The sequence below is a fragment of the Papio anubis genome, chromosome 13, assembly GCF_008728515.1.
Source record: "Papio anubis isolate 15944 chromosome 13, Panubis1.0, whole genome shotgun sequence".
Taxonomy (NCBI): Eukaryota; Metazoa; Chordata; class Mammalia; order Primates; family Cercopithecidae; genus Papio; species Papio anubis.
Genome location: NC_044988.1, coordinates 106163833 through 106181800, shown reverse-complemented (window position 1 = coordinate 106181800; position 17968 = coordinate 106163833). Strand labels below are relative to the sequence as shown.

Sequence of the window (17968 nt, the reverse complement as noted above, 5' to 3'; positions counted from 1 at the left end):
ACTACAGGCACCCGCCACCGTGTTCGGCTAATTTTTTGTATTTTTAGTACAGACAGGGTTTCACCGTGTTAGCCAGGATGGTCTCCATCTCCTGACCTTGTGATTCACCTGCCTTGGCCTCCCAAAGTGCTGGGATTACGGGTGTGAGTCACTGTGGCCGGCCCTATGTCTTTTTTTTTTTTTTTTAATGTAATAGGATCGATGGCAACTGACTATGTGCTCACCTGTGCCTGGCCTGGCTCTGTGCGTGCCCTGCCTGCTCCCTCTGATGAAAAGTCTTAGCAATGCTTTGAGTCAGGTGGACTCAGCCCCATTGTGTGAATGAGGAAACGAACGCAGAAAGTGGAAGTGACTTGCCCATTGATCTAAGGGAGGACAAGGGGAGGAGGATGGGCCCGGGGTGGCCTGACATCCAAGTCTAAGCCTGTGACTCTCCAGTGAGACGACCCTGGGGCTGTGTGGGGCATGGAGGCTGGGATCTGCCTGCCAGTGGATGGGCCCTGGAGCCTTCACAGACCTTTCAGCTTGCTTCACTCTTGGAGCACCTTGACCAGATACACAGCAGGAAGCCCCTCCCCTCCCAGATGTCATCCCTCATATCACGCACACACACACACACACGTGCGTGCACATGCACACATGCATAGACATGCACATGCACACCTGCAGGCACACACACGTACATACACACATCATGCATGTACAGACCTGCAGGCACACACATGTACACACACACATGCATGTACAGACCTGCAGGCACACACACGTACATACACACATGCATGTACAGACATGCACACACATGCATACATACAGACCTGCACAAACATGAACACAATGCATGCACAGATACGCATGCACACACATGCATACACATGCACACCTGCAGGTACATACACATGCACATACACACATGTACACACATGCACAGACACACACACGCACAACTGCAGGCACACATACATGTGCACACACGCACACACCACCATGCACACACAGAGACACACACATATACACCTGCAGGCACACACACGTACACATCATATGCGTGCATACACACCTGCACAAATATGAACACAATGCACACAGATATGCATGCGCACACACATGCACACCTGCAGGCACACACACACGTACACACATGCACACACATGCACACCTGCAGGCATACATAAACATGTGCAAACACACATATCACATGTGCACACGGAGACACACACATGCACACACACACATGCACATGTGCACACACACACATGCACACACAGGCACACGGTTTCCCTGAATCCATACAGGCACCATATGGGCTCCTTGTCAGGTGCTGCCTTTTCTCTGTAATTGCTGACAGATGTCACACACCAAGTGCTTCCAAAAACTTTATTAGATGAAAGAACAAAGGAATGAATGAACAAATAAGCAGTATGGTGGCCGTGTCTGTATAAGAAGAGCCACTGTGGAGAATTATTTTTCTTCTTCTAAGAGCAGTTAACTCTTTTCACTTGGGAGAAGAGGGCTGTGCTGCTGCCAGCCCCAGCCTCTCCTCTCCAGAGGCAGCTGCTCCGGCTGCAGTCACATGCTAGCTGTGACCCAAACACCAGAACCTCCTGGGGAGAGCTCACATCCCACATGCCTGCTGCCCCCTCATACTCCCTTCCCTAACCAGGGCTCCCAGGATGCCATCTGGTGCCAGCTGCCAGTGCCCCGCAGGACTCACCTGGCAACGTCCTTGATGTCAAAGCCGGGCTGGCACCAGGAATCCATGAGGGCCAGCAGCCTCCTCTGGAGGTCCGGGAAGCCAGCCACGTAGCGCTCCACGAGGGCCACCTTGTCCTGGAGGAGCAGTGGGACGCTCATCTGCAGGGGGACACACGGTCAGGCCACAGCCTCCACCACCTCAGCCAAAACCTGACTCACCTCCAACCCAGAGAGAGCGGCCAAAGTATCAGAACGAAAGGGCCCCAGAGGCCGTCCAGGGCCAGCAGTGCTCGCCCAGCCTGAACTGGCGCTCACACACACCCACTCCAGGCTCCTGGTGGGCTCTGTGGCCATCCCCATCTCCATGGTGAAGGCCTGGAGGCCCTAAGAGGCAAGGGGCGCCCTGGGGAAGCTCATTTGTCACCAAATGTGACGAGGCAGGACGGAGACAAACCACCGGCAGTAGCCCTGGCAGCCCGGAAATGCTCCTCATGGCACAGGATACCAGCACTGCCTCCCGAGGACTGCAAGACCCACACACTGTCGGTGCCTTCAGGAGGCCCTGAGGGAGTCCCTGGCTGTGGCGCTGGGCCTTGGGGCACACCAGCCATTCCCTCAGCAAGAACCAGTTCTCTCAGACAAAGCCCCTCAAGGAAGGCTCCTCACCTCCCTTCCCCCACCGCCTCTGCCCCACAGGTGAGGCTGCCTGGCGCCGACCGCATGGGGCCCACCTGCCCGCCAGTGCCTTGGGGCACAGTCCTCAGGCAGAATCCGAAGCCCCAAGAGTCCTCTCTGGCCCCAGCTCTTGCAGACCTAGAGTCTGCACCCATCGCCCAGAACATAGCCCCGAAAGCCTTGGTGTAGACCCCCCCCCCCGCCCCCCCGTCTTTAGGGAGACCGGTATGCATCCTGTCCCCACCTGGCTCTGCCCGAGTGGTGCTCACCCCCCTCCCCCGCCCCGCCCCTGCTTAACCAGCAGGTTCCACCTGCGTCCCTGTGACAGAGACAGATTCCCAGTGTAGAAGCTTGGATCTGCCATCCCTGAAGACACTGTGGGTTCGAGGACTGTGTCATCTGTCCAGAAATTCAGTTAGGTGACTGCCTCCCCCAGCCACTGCGCAATGGAGATGTGCAGCAGAAGAGGGTCCCAGAAGCACATGGGCTGTGTGTCCTTGAGGCACCTGGTACCCATTCCAGGGAAGGGGTGGCCCCAGCTGCTGCAGGGTGCACACTCAGGGCTTTGGGGCACAGCTGGACACAGGGTGCCTGTATGTGCGGCTACGTCTGATTTGAGGTCAGCCCGCGAGGAGGATGGCGGTTTAGGGGGCTCTTGAGGCCCTCCCCGGTCCCCGATGGCCCTGCTCTCCCCCCTGTGGCTTGGTGGACTCCCCACCTCCACCAAACACTGTTTCTAGAGACCTGGGCATTATCCAAGTTTGAACCCAAACAATTTACATGAGAAAGACGTTCACCTTTTCAACATCAAGTTCTGGCTGCAGCTTCAACGTCGTGCCCAGCATGACTGCCTGGCAAACACAAAGGCAGCAGATTACTCAGGGCCTGGGAGGGGGCCAGGCAGCACCACGGGTTGGGGGGGCTACCACCCTTTTGCACCGGAGCCTGGTCACTGAGGGCGGAGTGCAGGGCCTTCCCGTGTCCAGCCACGTGGCCCTCAGGCTGATGGGCCGGGCCTGGCAGACAAGCCCCCTGTGGTGAGCCAGGCCTTGCATGGGCTGGGACAGGTGGGAGGCCTGGGTTTGGCCTGGATGGGGCAGCAGGGACTCATGGGGGTGCTGGCCACACAGCCTGGGTCCCAGGGCCTTGCTCAGGAATTGCTGATGAGCTGGAGGAAGGATAGGAGGTGGGGTCAGGGCAAGGGAAAGCCGTGACCTTCCACATGACCCATCTGCGGGGCCCAGAACACAATGGTGCCTGCAGTGGAGGGGCCAAGACCGAGGACTCCCAGCCTCAGCGCACCCTGAGGCCTGGGGGTTCCTAGCCCTTCCTACGAGGCGGGAGACGGGCACCCCGCGAGCGCCCCAAGGCCACACGGCTGCCATCGGGGCACGGCCGGGCCCTGACCGCCTGCACGTACCGCGGGCCTGAGCTGCTATTAATAATTTCCATAAGCCGCGCTCCCATAACCAGCAAAAATGACCCACGAGAGCAGCCCGCGGAGCATCGGCGCCCTGCCCCCACGCAGCCCAGAGAAAGGACCAAAATAGCGGCCTGGGAAAGCCTCGAGCCCGGCTTCCAGCCCCGGTGCACAGGGTGGGGGCGCAAGGCCGGGGGCCTTTCCCTGCGCAGCGCTGACCCGGCGCCTCCACTGTCTGGCCAGGGTCCAAGAGACTAGGCCTCCACCAGGCCCGCAGGGCGCAGGGCCCGGCGCGGGGGGTCGAAGGGCCGTGGGGAGGGTCGAAGGGCCGGGGCGGGGCCTCAGGGCTGTGGGGTGGGGCGCCTGGCCCGGGGAGGAAGTCTCAGGCCCGTGGGAAGGGGTGCAGGGTCCGGGGCTGGGTGCAGGGGAGTCTAAGAGCCGTGTGGGGAGGGGCGCAGGGCCCGGGGAAGGGGTCTCAGGGCTGTGGGGAGGGGCGCAAGGCCCGGGGCGTGGGGGTCTCGGAGTCGTGGGGAAGGGAGCAGGGCCGGGGCGGGGTCTCAGGGCTGTGGGGAGGAGCGCGGGGCCCGGGGCGGGGTCTCAGGGCCAAGGGGAAGGGCCTCAGGGCCGTGGGAAGGAGCGCAGGGCTGGAGAGGGGCACTGGGCCACCACTTGGGGAGGGGCGCAGGGCCTGGGAGGTAGGCTTAGGACCGCGTGCATGGGCGCAGGGGCCACCACATGGGGACCACCCCAGCAGTGACACCCACAGCTTCACACAAGGGCTCTGACCCCTTCTGGACTAGGGACCCCCTGAGAAGCTGCCAGAGCTCCGGAAGGCAGGAGTGCAGGCCTGGACCTTCACCGCGTTCAGAACCACAGGGTGGTCACAGCCCACCCTCGCTCTGCTCCTCCTGCCCCATGTGGGCATTGTCAGGTGCAGCGGGGTGGAGGATGGGACTGTGCCCGTCACGTCCTTGGGACCAGGCCCTCAGCAGGTGACACTGGGACCAGGGAGGCTGGGGGCACAGCAAGGGGCAGGTGGCCAGGGCCTCTCCTCACCGCTGCTGCCCCCGGCCTCCCTCTGAGGACAGACTTCTGAGGACAGACTTCAGGCTCCAGGTCCCAGCCCTCGGCGGGCCCCGCCCATCCAGGAACCCCTCTGAGCCCAAGAAGGAGGCCTCAGGCTTGGGGAGGAGCCTGGGCGGGGCTGGGTGCGGGCTGTGTTCCCCAGCTGGGCGGCTTCTGCCTCCCTGTCCTGCACACTGCAACCCCATCAGAGGGGGTTCAAGGTGCCCAGCTCAGCCCTTCTCTTCTCCACAGCCATTCAGAGCCCAGGGTTAACAGGTGTCCGGACCTTTCTTTCTAGGCCCGCAGGAGCTCTCTGGGCACCCGGGGCCTCTTGAGGCCAGGTGGGCTTTCTGGCCATGCAGGGGTCCTGGGGCCCCCAGCCTCTGTGTCCGTATTTTGTACCTGGAGCCTGGTGGAGGCTCTGTGACCTGGCAGCTCAGGGGACAGGACAAGGATGGAGCTCCCTCAGCTCCACCCTGGAAAGGGCAGAGCCCAGGCTTCCTCATGGGCAGCCTTGGTGACAGGGGTGGAGGGCTGGGGGGTGGCAAGCAGCAGACCCACCCCTTCCAGGAAGCTCCCTGGTCGGCCGGACCCCCGTCTCAGGCTTCGGGGGCCCTGCACGGCTCCTTCATTGCGGTGGTGCCTGGCTCAGAATCAGTGTCTGGTCATTTCTGTCTGCACTTCCCTGAGAGGATGGCGTACAGCTGCCCACTGTCCACGCCTGGCCACTTGGGAAACTCAGCAGCCACAAAAAGGTCACCTGGCCCCAGAGGCAGGCCCAGGGAGCAGACAGCAGAAGGTGAAGAGTCCTGGACCCCATGGGAGGAACGAGCCCGGGGCTGGGTCACGAGGACAGATGGGGCAAACTGGGCCCCTCTGCACCAGGCAGATCTCCCCGACCTCTGCTGCCAGAGGATGGGAGGCATCCACCAGGAAGACAGAGATGAGGCTGTCCAGCTGGCCGGGTCGGGGTGGGGCTGCAGAAACCTCTAGGCAGGCCCAGGAGCTGCTGCTTTCAGGGGGAAAAAAAAAAAAAGAGAGAGAAAATCCGGAGGGGTTGTGGTGCCAACCATCGGGAAGGGCATTCCCCGGCTCCCCTGGGCCCCCCACTCTGAGGGGCAGGAAGGCTGGGCAGGTGCCCAGGCTAGAAGGCCGAGGACCTCAGCGACAGCCCTGCCTCCCACCTCTGCATGGGCCTGGAGCCAAGAGGGCCTTTTTTTTTTTTTTAAAGCAAAGCTATCTTTTTACCTTGATAAGCTGTTTAAAAAATGTAAATAAAATAACTCAGCGGACAAAAGCAGGCATTCATCCCGCCCAGGCCAGCCGCTGCCCTCGACATGAAATATCGCAGCACATTGAGTCGTGAGTCCCGGCTAATCCGAGCGGACAGGCCTGAATGCGGCCCCTTTCGGCCGGGCGCGGCGGTGAGCAGTGGAGCATGCATTGCCTGCCGGGCGGCCCCGCTCGGGGACAATGGCTTTCTTCGCAGAAGGGGCCTGTGCGGGACAAGACCCCCTTTGTGTGGGGATTCCTGCTTCGGAGTGCGAGGGAGGCGCATTCAGCCGGCCCCAGACAGTCTTTGAAAGGCTCTGTAACAGAAGACGGCCCGAAACACTAGCCTGCCTTCTGCCTCCCTGCACTCTCCGCAGGCACGGCCGCCATTCAGCCACATGAGCGGGACCCTCCATCCTGCATTGTCCCGTGCCCGACCATCGTGGCTTCTCAGCGCCATGCACCCGCCGCGAGACGACGGCCCGGGGGTGGCAGGCGACAGTGCTGGGGGTGGGGCTCGCATGGCCGACGCAGGGCACAGTCCTGTGAGGGCCCGGCCAGGGCAACCCCCAGTGCCCGCGCCCAGGTTCCGATGCACCTGCTCGCAGTGAGGGGTCGTGCTGAGGAGGAATCCGGGGGGCCAGCGGGACAGCCTCAGCAGCAGGGTCCCGTGTGGGCAGGCAGCGGGGTGGTGCCCATCATGCTCCGCCCTGAAGTAAGGGGACCCTGACGGGGTGGGGGGCGGACCAATGCCCCCGAGTGCCGGCCTCCTCATACACGATCAGTGCACCCTGAGCCGAGCACCCCCAGGTCAGGCACCCCCAAGCAGGACATCCCCTGGCAGGACACCCCTGGGCTTCTTTGCTGCACCTCTTGCTGCACCCTGGAATCTGCACTGGGATCTGCAATCTCAGGGCACCGAGAAGTCATGGGGGCACCCCTGCACCTGCGGGAACAGCTCAGAGCCACCCCACGCAAGACGGCCGCCTCCCTACCCACTGCAGGCCCCGCCGCTCCCTACTGCTCCACACAAACCCAAGGCACAGCTTGGCCAGACTCAGGACGACGGGGCTGCGATGCTAGTACCTGGTCTTCCTCTTGGAACCTTCTGGGCTTAAAAGTCAGCCTTGTTCACAAAGGAGACTCAGCAAACCACCATGATTCCAAAAGCTCCACCAGTTCTTATCCAGACATCTTTAGCTGCCAACCCCACGCTTCTGCGACACTGCTTAAGACCTGGTCCCGGACAGCAAGGGACCGAAGCCACCTCTCCCGCCAGCAGCCAATGAGGGGTTGGATACTGACCGGACGTACTTCGCACCTGGGTGACCGTGCCAAGGCGCGACTGGTGCCCTGGCCCTGAACCTCGTCCTGTGTCCCAGGTGCCGGCACTGCCCACACTGGGCCTGTGAGTGGGCACCACTCTGGGGGTGCTGTGGGCGGCGGGGCCAGCACCAGCTGCTCCCACAGCCCCTCTGCTCAGCCCCTCCCAGGAGCATTTCCTTCCAGGGCGCTCACTGCCGTGCTGGGGACTCAGTCAGCCCCCAGTGCCCAGGAGGCAAACTCACCCACAAAGGGCAGCCTCCCGGGTGATCCTGTGAAGGTTCCGGAAGGACGGAGGCTAACAGGCATGGTGGGGTGTGGCTCGACCAAAGCTCAGGCCCAGGCCCACCTAGGACCCTGTGAGTGTGAGGGCCCGATGGGTACCGGGAGACACAGGGTTGGCAGGGGGAGACCCAGGCCTGGGACCAGGCTGTGCCCTGACGTGTCTGTTGGCTCAGGCAGCCTGAGGGCTCCTGGGACCCGGCACCCCACGTACAGCTGATGGCTGCCCACGGCCGGGTCCTGGATACCCCCATGTAGAAAAGAAGCCCCAAACAGTCCCCACACAGAGGCGGCCCTGAGCCAGGCATGTCCTTGCCCCGCTGCCTGATAAGCCCTTTCCCTGTGGACCCGCCCATGTGGTCCACTCACTTCTCTGAACCTGCCCTCCTGGTGGAGGCGGTGGACGTGCACCAGCAGGCAGCTCCTGTCTGCATCCTGCAGCTGGAAGATGCTGGTCAGCGGTGCCACAAGACTGGGGGGGCTCTCAGTGAGGACTCGGATCGCTCGGGCCTGCAGCTGCTTCAGCCTCAGGCTGTGCTGGAAGGGCAGAGACCCAGCCTTACCGGACGTAGCACCCAGTGGCTGGGCCGTGGGGCCGACTGGAGCAGGCTGGGCTTAGGAGGCAGTGCCTGCCACTGTGGCCATGAGGGCATCAGGTGGCCTGCAGGGCTGGGGCATGGGAGGGGCGAGGCTGGTCTCAGCACATGGCTGTCATGGGGCTGAGGATGAAGCCACGGGCTGGGTCTTGGCCACAGCTCCCAGCATCCCCCTGCCCTTCCCCAGCTTGCTCAGCAGGCTGCAGAGGCCTGGGCAGGTGGGTGCCAGGTCCACTGTGCTGAGGGGCAGGGACAGGAAGGGAGGTGACTGTCACAGAGCCCACAGGCTCACCTGGGCAGGGCTCGGGCATGGCTGTGCCTGTAGCCAGCACTGCAGCTGGCGGGAGATCCAGGCCTCCAGGGAGGGGCCCTCTCCCCGCCGGCCCCGGCAGCTCTCCAGCATGTCCAGAAGCCCCGCCAGGGGGTCGTCCAGGGCAGCAAACCCCCGCCAGGCTTCCTCCTGGAGCTGTGGAGACACAAAACCACACTGTCACTTTGTCTTGCACTCAGAGTCTCCTGGCAAGGCCTCCCCACCGCAGAGAGGTTTGCAAAATCTAATCCATTCAGAAGGTAACTGTGGCCATTCAGCCACCATCCGCCTCCCTGACTTTTCATGCCGCTGAGGAGATTCCGTTCTGGTCCGCTGCACCCCAGGCCCCCAGGGGCGGTGGCCATTGTCTGCACTAATTATCCCATAAAGACAGAGGGCCTGTTCTCCAGGCAGACAGAGGGCCGCTGGCCTGGGAGGCAACCGCAGCCTGAGCCACAGGTTCACAAGTCACTTCACCTGTGGCGCTCTCGGGACATGGGCCTGACCTGCCCTCAGCAGGCGAAAGAAACTGAAAGGCAAGAACCAAAGCCCAAAATGAAAAATGCCTTTTAGGTACTTTTCTATCCCTGACCCGCAGGAGATTTGGGAAACGGGTAAGAGGTGGACAAAGAAAAGCAAAGTGTCTGTTTTGGTCTCTGGCTTCCGGAATATTCTAAAGCAAGTCGGCCCTTGCTGCTGCAGGCAGCCTCGGCGGCGCCATCCTCTGTGGATGCCCGCAAGCCATTCAGCTATTTGCTGCAAACCACAATGAATGCTTGCAGGTCATTCCGCAGGTGGAATCCTAAGAGCTAAAGGGGTGGACAGGTTCACAGCTCAGCACTCGGGACAGAGCACAGCAGCCGACACCCTACCCTGAAGCCCATGGCCACGCAGGTGGGCAAGAGGGCGAGTTCCCAGCTGCTGGCACCAGCCACGGGATGTGCCCCCAGAGGCCCAGGGAGGCTGCAAGCCAAAAGCATGGGCCGTGCTGTTCTCGCCCCTGTGATGTGGACGGTGTGCTCTCCACGGGGCTCCAGGAGCAACACCCTGAGGCTGCCACGCAGCTCTGAAAGCACCGTGCTCTGGAGATTTGGCAAGCTTACTGAAACGAAAGGCACACTTCGGCTCCCAGCACCTGACAGCTCTCCCCACAAACACCTGGGAACAGCCGCGGACACACGCAGGTGAGTGCGTGAGGAGACCTCAGCACAGTCCAGGAGGGTGTGACACCCACAGGGGCAGGAGGAAAGGCTGGAAAGTCGAGACCCTCCAAAGGATGCCCCTCGGGGAAAGTGGCCAGAGAGGGTGAAAGGCAGCTTGTCTGTCCCTCTGGACTCTGGGAAGAAACGGAAAGTCACCCTGAAACAAAGCCTGAGCGTCTCATGCATCTGGAACTTGAAGGTGATCCAGGAACTTAGTTTTAGCCCGAGTGAGTTCTAGCTCTAGTGAGTTCCAGCCCTAGTGAGTTCTAACCCTAGTGAGTTCTAGCTCTAGTGAGTTCTAGCCCTAGTGAGTTCTAACCCTAGTGAGTTCTAGTTCTAGTGAGTTCTAGCTCACGTGAGGTCCAGCTCTAGTGAGTTCCAACTCTAGTAAGTTCCAGCCCTACTGAGTTCTAGCCTTAGTGAGCTCTAACTCTAGTGAGTCTAGCTCTAGTAAGTTCTAGCTCTAGTGAGTTCTAACCTTAGTGAGTTCTAGCTCAAGTGAGTTCTAACCCTAGTGAGTTATAGCCCTAGTGAGTTCCAACTCTAGTGAGTCCTAGCTCTAGCAAGTTCTAGCTCTAGTGAGTCCTAGCCCTAGTGAGTTCTAGCTCCAGCAAGTTCTAGCTCTAGTGAGTCCTAGCTCTAGTGAGTTCTAGCTCTAGCGAGTTCTAGCTCTAGTGAGTTCTAGCTCTAGCAAGTTCTAGCTCTAGTGAGTTCTAGCCCTCAGGAGTTCTAGCCCTAGTAAGTGCTAGCTTTCTTGAGTTCTAGCTCAAGTGAGTTCTAACTCTAGTGAGTTCCAGCTCTAGTGAGTTCTAGCCCTAATGAGTTCTAACTCTATTGAGCTCTAGTCCTAGTGAGTTCTAACTCTATTGAGCTCTAGTCCTAGTGAGTTCTAGCTCTAGTGAGTTCTAACCTTAGTGAGTTCTAGCTCAAGTGAGTTCTAACCCCAGTGAGTTCTAGCCCTAGCGAGTTCCAACTCTAGTGAGTTCCAGCTCTAGTGAGTTCTAGCTCTAGTGAGTTCTAGCTCTAGTGAGTTCTAGCCATAGTGAGTTCTAACTCTATTGAGCTCTAGTCCTAGTGAGTTCTAACTCTATTGAGGTCCAGTCTTAGTGAGTTCTATCCTTAGTAAGTTCTAGCCCTAGTGAATTCTAACTCTAGTGAGTTCTAGCCCTAGAGAGTTCTAGCTCTAGCGAGTTGTAGCTCTAGTGAGTGTTAGCTCTAGCGAGTTCTGGCCCTCAGGAGTTCTAGCCCTAGTAAGTTCTAGCTTTTGTGAGTTCTAGCTCTAGTGAGTTCTAGCTCTAGTGAGTTCTAACCCTAGTGAGTTCTAGCCCTAGTGAGTTCTAGCTCTAGTGAGTTCTAACTCTAGTGAGTTCTAACCCTAGTGAGTTCTAGCTCTAATGAGTTCCAGCCCTAGTGAGTTCTAGCTCTAGCGAGTTCTAGCCCTAGTAAGTTCTAGCTCTCGTGAGTTCTAGCTCTCGAGTTCTAACTCTAGCGAGTTCTAGTTCTAGCGAGTTCTAGCTCTCGTGAGTGCTAGCCGTAGTGAGTTCTAGCCGTAGTGAGTTCTAACTCTAGCGAGTTCTAGCTCTAGCGAGTTCTAGCTCTCGTGAGTTCTAGCCCTAGTGAGTTCTAGCCCTAGTGAGTTCTAACTCTAGTAATTTCTAGCCCTAGTGAGTTCTAGCCCTTGGTTCTAACTCTAGCGAGTTCTAACTCTAGCGAGTTCTAGCTCTAGCGAGTTCTAGCTCTCATGACTTCTAGCTCTAGTGAGTTCTAGCTCTCGCGAGTTCTATCCCTAGTGAGTTATAGCCCTAGTGAGTTATAGTTCTATTGAATTTTAGCTCTAGTGAGAAAGTTCTAACTCTAGCGTGTTCCAGCTCTAGCGAGTTCCAGATCCTCCAGTGAGTTTTAGCTCTTTTGAGTTCTAGCTCTTGTGAGTTCTAGCCCTTGTGAGTTCTAGCCCTAGTGAGTTCTAGCCCTAGCGAGTTCTAGATCTAGCAAATTCCAGCCCTAGCAAATTCTAGCTCTAGGGAGTTCTAACTCTAGTGTGTTCCAGCTCTAGCGAGTTCCAGGTCCTCTAGTGAGATCTACCTCCCGTGAGTTCTAGCCCTAGCAAGTCCTAGCCCTAGTGAGTTCCAGCTCTAGTGAGTTCTAGCCCTAGTGAGTTCTATCCCTAGTGAGTTCTATCTGTAGTTAGTTGGCAGAAGCAAAGCATCATTCTTTAACTACTTTGCTGGGATGCGCGGGCCCTAGGTCACCAGAGGGAAAAAGTTCCAGTAAATGAGCTCACAGTGAAAACTTAGAAAACACACAAGGAAGAAAGCCACCATGAGTGACAGCTGCAAGTAAGTTGATTAAAGCTCTGATAATGTGGAGTTACAGGACATCGATTTGCGAATGTGTAAGCCACGACTCCCATTCTCCTAAATGATAGTTCACTTATGTTTTACTCTCTCTTCTCTTCTCCTTCCTCCTTCCCCACTTCTTATTTCTTTAGAAATGCAATGATAGCCTTTCACCTCCTGTTCACCAGACACTTCCTACAGGGCAAGCTCATGTGCTTAGAGGTTCAGAGCAGAACTCTTGCCCGCAGGAGGCTGCCTCAAGAGACAAGTTGATTTACAGCCCAAAGTGTGCATGCTGGAGTTTCCGGCCACCTTCACAGCCTCTTTCTGCCCATGGAGACGCCAACTCAACTTCCAGGTAGATAAGACACGGAGACCCCCCCCCACTCCTCGCTTCCTCCCGACCTTTTAAAAATGCCTCTTTTGGCCAGGCATGGTGGTTCACGCCTGTAATCCCAGCACTCTGGGAGGTTGAGGCAGGTGGATCACCTGAGGTCGGGAGTTCAAGACCAGCCTGACCAACATGGAGAAACCCCATCTCTACTAAAAAATTAGCTGGGCGTGGTGGCACATGCCTGTAATCCCAGCTGCTCGGGAGGCTGAGGCAGGAGAATCACTTAAACCCAGGAGGTGGAGGTCGTGGTGAGCCGAGATTGCGCCATTGCACTCCAGCCTGGGTGACAAGAGAGAAATTCCATCTCCAAAAAAAAAAAAGCACCTCTTTCTGCTCCAAAAGCTAAGCCATACCCATCAGGCATGAGGCCTGCACTTCGTCCCTCAAACCAGCTACAGAATAAAAAGTCACTTTCTTTCTACCAGACCTCATTCCTGTGACCTGGACTCTCTGAGCAGCAGTGAGCACCTGAGCATGCATCGTGGTTATAGCCAAACACAAAGAGTCGGTGGACAAGCACAGGAACGACGCATCAGCCAGGTGCGGTGTCCATGCCCGGAATCCCAGCACTTTGAGAGGACGAGGCGGGCTGATAGCTTGAGCTCAGGAGTTCAAGACAAGTCTGTGCAACATGGCGGAATTCCGTCTCTACCAAAATACAAGAAATTAGCCAGCATAGTGGAACCTGTAATCCCAGCTACTTGAGAGGTTGAGGCAGGAGAATCGCTTGAACCTGGGAGGCAGAGGTTGCAGTGAGCCGAGACTGCGGCACTGCACTCCAGTCTGGGCGATGTAGAACCAGACTGTGTCAAAAAAGAAAGAAAGGAAGGGAGGGAGGGAGGAAACCTAAGAAAACTTTGAAAACAAAAAATAGTCATTGAATTTTTTTTTGAGACAGAGTCTTGCTCTGTCACCCAGGCTGGAGTGCAGTGGTGCGATCTTGGCTCACTGCAATCTCTGCCTCCTGGGTTTAAGCGATTTTCCTGCCTCAGCCTCCCAGGCAGCTGGAATTACAGGTGCACACCACCATGCCTGGCCAAGGTTTTGTATTTTTAGTAGAGACAGGGTTTCGCTGCATTGGCCAGACTGGTCTCAAACTCCTGACCTTGTAATCTGCCCACCTCGGCCTCCAGAAGTGCTGGGATTACAGGCATGAGCCACTGCATTTGGCTGAAATTTTTAATAAAAGCAGTAGTTTGACAGTTCCTCAAAAGATAAACACAATTACCACATGATCTAGCAATTCTATTCCCAGGCAGGTTCCCGAAGATTTATTTATTTATTTATTAAAAAAAATTTTTTTTTTGAGATGGAGTCTCCCTCTGTCGTCCAGGCTGGAGTGCAATGGCACGATCTTGGCTCATTGCAACCTCCGCCTCTGGGGTTCAAGTGATTCTCCTGCCTCAGCCTCGTAAGTAGCGGGGACTATAGGTGCACGCCACCACACTTGGCTAATTGTTGTATTTTTTGGTTGAGATGGGGTTTTGCCATGTTGGCCAAGCTGGTCTTGAATTCCTGGCCTCAGGTGATCCTCCCACCTCAGCCTCCCAAAATGCTGGGATTACAGCCATGAGCCACCACATCCGTCCTCCCCAAAGATTTAAAAACAGGGGCTCAAGCAGATGTTTGTAGATGAATTTTCAGAGTACTTGTTCACAACAGCCAGAGGTGGAGATGGCCCAGATGCCCCTCAGCTGTGTACACAGAAACAGCGTGTGGCCTGGCCATGTATTACTCAACCATGGAAAAGGAGGAAGCTGACACAGACTTCCACGTGGACAAAGCCTTGATATCGTGCTAAATGAAGAAGCAAGTCACAAAAGACCCCATGTTATATGATCGCATGTGTGTGAACTGTCCAGAAGTGGCAAATCCGGAGGCAGAAAGCAGGTGAGCGGTGACTGGGCCTGGGGCCAAGGGGAGTGGGGGCGTGTGTGTGATGGGTCCGGGGTTTGCGGGTGAGCGGTGACTGGGCCTGGGGCCGAGGGGAGCGGGGGCGTGTGTGTGATGGGTCCGGGGTTTGCGGGTGAGCGGTGACTGGGCCTGGGGCTGAAGGGAGTGGGGGCGTCTGTGTGATGGGATCGCCGGCCCCTCCTCCCTTCGAGCCCCTCACTGGTCTTCACTCCTCATTACTGATCCCCTGAGCTACAGAGAGCCCCCCACTGTGCATGGAGAAAACAACGTGAGCCTCCCCACCCCCAATCCCCTCCGGGCGTCCCCCCCCCCCCCCCCCAGTATCCCCCCCACCCCAACCCCCTCCAGGCGTCCCCCCCAATCCCGCCCGCCGGTATCCCTCTTCCCCGCTGCTGGCTGGCATCCCCTGCACTGAGCTGTTGGCTCCACTCACAGCTTCAGTGGTGGGGGTTGGAGGGGTCCCATGGGCTCAGTAGTACCAGAAGGCCCCCCGAGGGGCTGTTAGAACAGGACCACCCTGTTAGAACAGGACCACTTTGGGAAGCCGAGGCAGGCAGATTGCTTGAGGTCAAGAGTTCAAGATTAGCCTGGCCAACATGGCGAAACCCTGTCTCTACTAGAAAAGCAAAAACAGCCAGGCGTGGTGTTGGGCACCTGTAATCCCAGCTACTCAGGAGGCTGAGGCAAGAGAATCACTTGAATCTGGGAGGCGGAGGTTACAGTGAGCCGAGATCGCGCCACTGCACTCCAGTCTGGGTGACAGAGCAAGACTCTGTCTCACAAAAAAAAACAAAAACAAAAAGACAGGACCGCCCCATCACAGGCTGCTGGGCAGTGGGGCTGGGAACCAGGGAAACCCCACTCTGGGACTGCGTCTACTCCAGGCCCTAGCCCTGTTCCAGCCCTGCCTCCTCCTCCTGCCCCTCTCCCGGGTTGCTCTCACCCACCCAGCATACAGGCTCCCCTCTCATTTTAGAGGAACACCCACAGCCCTCCAAGACCATCAACAGTCCCATTTCCCCCCTTTATATTGCAGACTGCCCCAGGAGTTCTCCAAAATCCTGGTCTCCATCTCCCTCCTGTGGGGGCACCTGGTGTCTATGCCACCATATGGGGGTCTCCAGGACCTCCACGTGCAGCCAGCTCTAGGGTTGGGCTTCTCTTCAGCACCCAGGACCCCAAAGGACCTCATCTTCAAGGTTCCTGGCCCACCCAGGGCCCCTGGGCAGGTGGCATTCGCCAGCTTGCTGGAACCTGGGAATGTGATGGAGGCGCCAGGAGGAGGTGAGAGCATGAGGAGGAGGCGAGGGCACGGGGAGGAGGTGAGGGCGCGGCGGTGGGCGATGGGGGGGGCGGTAAGAGCATGAGGAGGAGGTAAGAGCACGAGGAGGAGGTGAGAGTGCGAGAAGGAGGTGACAGCGTGAGGAGGAGGTGAGAGCACGAGGAGGAGGTGAGAGCGCGAGGAGGAGGTGAGGGCGCGGGGATGCAGTAAGAACATGAGAAGGAGGCGGCCAGGGCGCGGGGATGCGGCGAGGGCACAGGGAGGCGGCGAGGGCACAGGCACAGGTTCCCCATGACGATGAAACGCACTAGGGCCTCATGACTGTCAGCGGGGCCTGAAGCAGTTTGCAGCCCTGTCTGCTCAAAGCGCTGCTCAAAGGAGATGCCAGGATGAACGTCAGGACAGTCAGGACATAGGGAGGAAAGGACGGTGGAATCCCACAACTCAGACACGTGGGGGCGCGGAGGGCGGGACCCGGGGAGGCTCACACCGCACACACAGCTGCCAGAGAGCGAGGGAGACTGAGCGTCACAGAAGAAGGTCCGGCAAGAGCCTGGAAACGGAACAGAGGGAAATCTCAAAGGCAAGGACAGAGATTCACAAGCTGGAGGCCCAAGAAGCCACCGAGCTGACGGACAAACAAAAGCTGGCAGAGGCGGGTGCAGGAGGGAGGCAGACGCAGAGCAGGCAGCGCCAGGGCTGGGGTTGGAGGACATCCCCTGGGCCTGCAGGAGCAACCTCGGGCCAGCAGACGCGGCACTCAGGACTTGGCAGCCTCCTGTGCACAGGCCATTGCCACTAAGGAACCGGAATCCACGTCTGCCCCCACGGGTGGCCGGCCCTCCCTCCGCAGCCTCTCCCCGGCCTCTCCCACCCAGCCTCCCGCCCTGCTCAAGTCCCACCCCTTCCTAAGGCCTCCCTGCCCTGGACACCTGGACACCTGCCCCAGTGGCCACCCCGGGTCTGGGTGCCCTGGTGGTGGCAGGATGGGGCCTCAGGCCTGGCAGTGCTGGTGACAGCTGTGTCCCTGCAGATGAGTGGACCCTGCACCTCCCAGAGGTGACCTCAGAGGGGCTGCTGGGGCCAGGCAGGGCCTTTACCACCCTGGGGCCTTGAGGAAGACCGCCCCCTGCCCCACACAGGCCACCCTGGATGCAGTCTGGGGCAGCCACTACCGCAGGACCCTGTGGCCGTGGGGGGCTGTGCAGCTTCCCGAACAGGGAGGCCTCCTGTTAGGCCAGTCTCTGCCCAACAGTCAGTTCTGCCAGCTGTGACTCTGCCACCCGTGGCAGCCACGTCCACTTACCTGCTGCCGCTCCCGCGTGGACCACAGGGTCTGCAGGGCCTGCAGGAGCAGGAGGGGGTCCTGGCCTGTGGAGACAAGATAACAGCCGTGGGAGGGGCAGGTGCAGGAACTGCGGCATAGCCAGCTGGGAAGTCCCTCCCACGGACCCACAACGCCTGGGGCTCCTCTGGACCTGGGGGCCGGGAGCCCTCCCCCACCTCTGTCCGGCACACACATACCCGCCAGGTGCGGCGGCACCCACTCTGGCCCAGGCTCACCCCTGTCCCTTCCCTGTGGCCCGTAGCCACCCAACCAGCTGAGTCCGCCCGGCAGCATTTCCACGCTCAGCCCTGGGAGCTGGGCCTCATCTTTCAGCTGCAGTCACAGAGCAGCCCTTGTGGGCCTGAGCCTCTACCTCCTCCGCCCAGCGCCCTGGGCAACCTCATCAGCATCTTCTCGCCCAAACCCTGCACCACAGTCCTGGCACCATGAGGACCCCAAGCCCCTGCCCTCTTTAGGTCTCAGTCCCTGGCCCTCCTGCACCGCCCCCTCCCTCCAGTCACAACTGGGAGGCCCCCACCTCACTGTGCAAGCTCTGCAGCAAAAGTGCTGACCGAAGACGCTGCCCCACAGACAGAGCCGCCAGAGTGAGACCCGAGGGAGATTTCCAGACAGAACCTGGGGGCTGCACGGCTTTGCCTGGAGGCCGGTGGTGCCCCAACCCCACCCAGGGGAGCAGGGACCCACCCGGGCCTGGTCACGTGGTGGGGTCAGGGTCGGAGGCCAGGGAGGGGCGGCTGCCAGCAGGGACTCCACAGGGGAGGCCTGGGGGCAGGAGCCTGGGTGGATTCCGCAGTGAACTCCCCCCGGACCTGGGGGTCATGGAAGCTGCCAGGCCCCCCTGGAGGGCAGGACGG

General features: G+C 59.0%; 1 protein-coding gene across 3 annotated transcripts in view; it reads right to left on the bottom strand.

Moving 5' to 3' along the window:
- Positions 1 to 1363: 1363 nt before the first annotated feature.
- The window catches only part of LOC101015545 (exonuclease mut-7 homolog), a 57471-nt gene continuing 40866 nt past the window's right edge, over positions 1364 to 17968 (bottom strand). Inside the window, exons 3-7 of one of the 3 annotated variants that reach the window (XM_031654724.1) lie at positions 17073 to 17137; positions 8621 to 8794; positions 8102 to 8269; positions 3168 to 3221; positions 1364 to 1854 (exon numbers count right to left, since the gene is read on the bottom strand). In XM_031654724.1, the coding sequence (XP_031510584.1) occupies positions 1711 to 1854; positions 3168 to 3221; positions 8102 to 8269; positions 8621 to 8794; positions 17073 to 17137 (605 nt within the window). In that variant the 3' untranslated portion in view covers positions 1364 to 1710. Of the gene's footprint in view, positions 1855 to 3167; positions 3222 to 8101; positions 8270 to 8620; positions 8795 to 13038; positions 13194 to 17072; positions 17138 to 17968 lie in introns of those variants that run through there. The other 2 variants (XM_031654725.1, XM_031654726.1) reach the window with 2 other exon arrangements.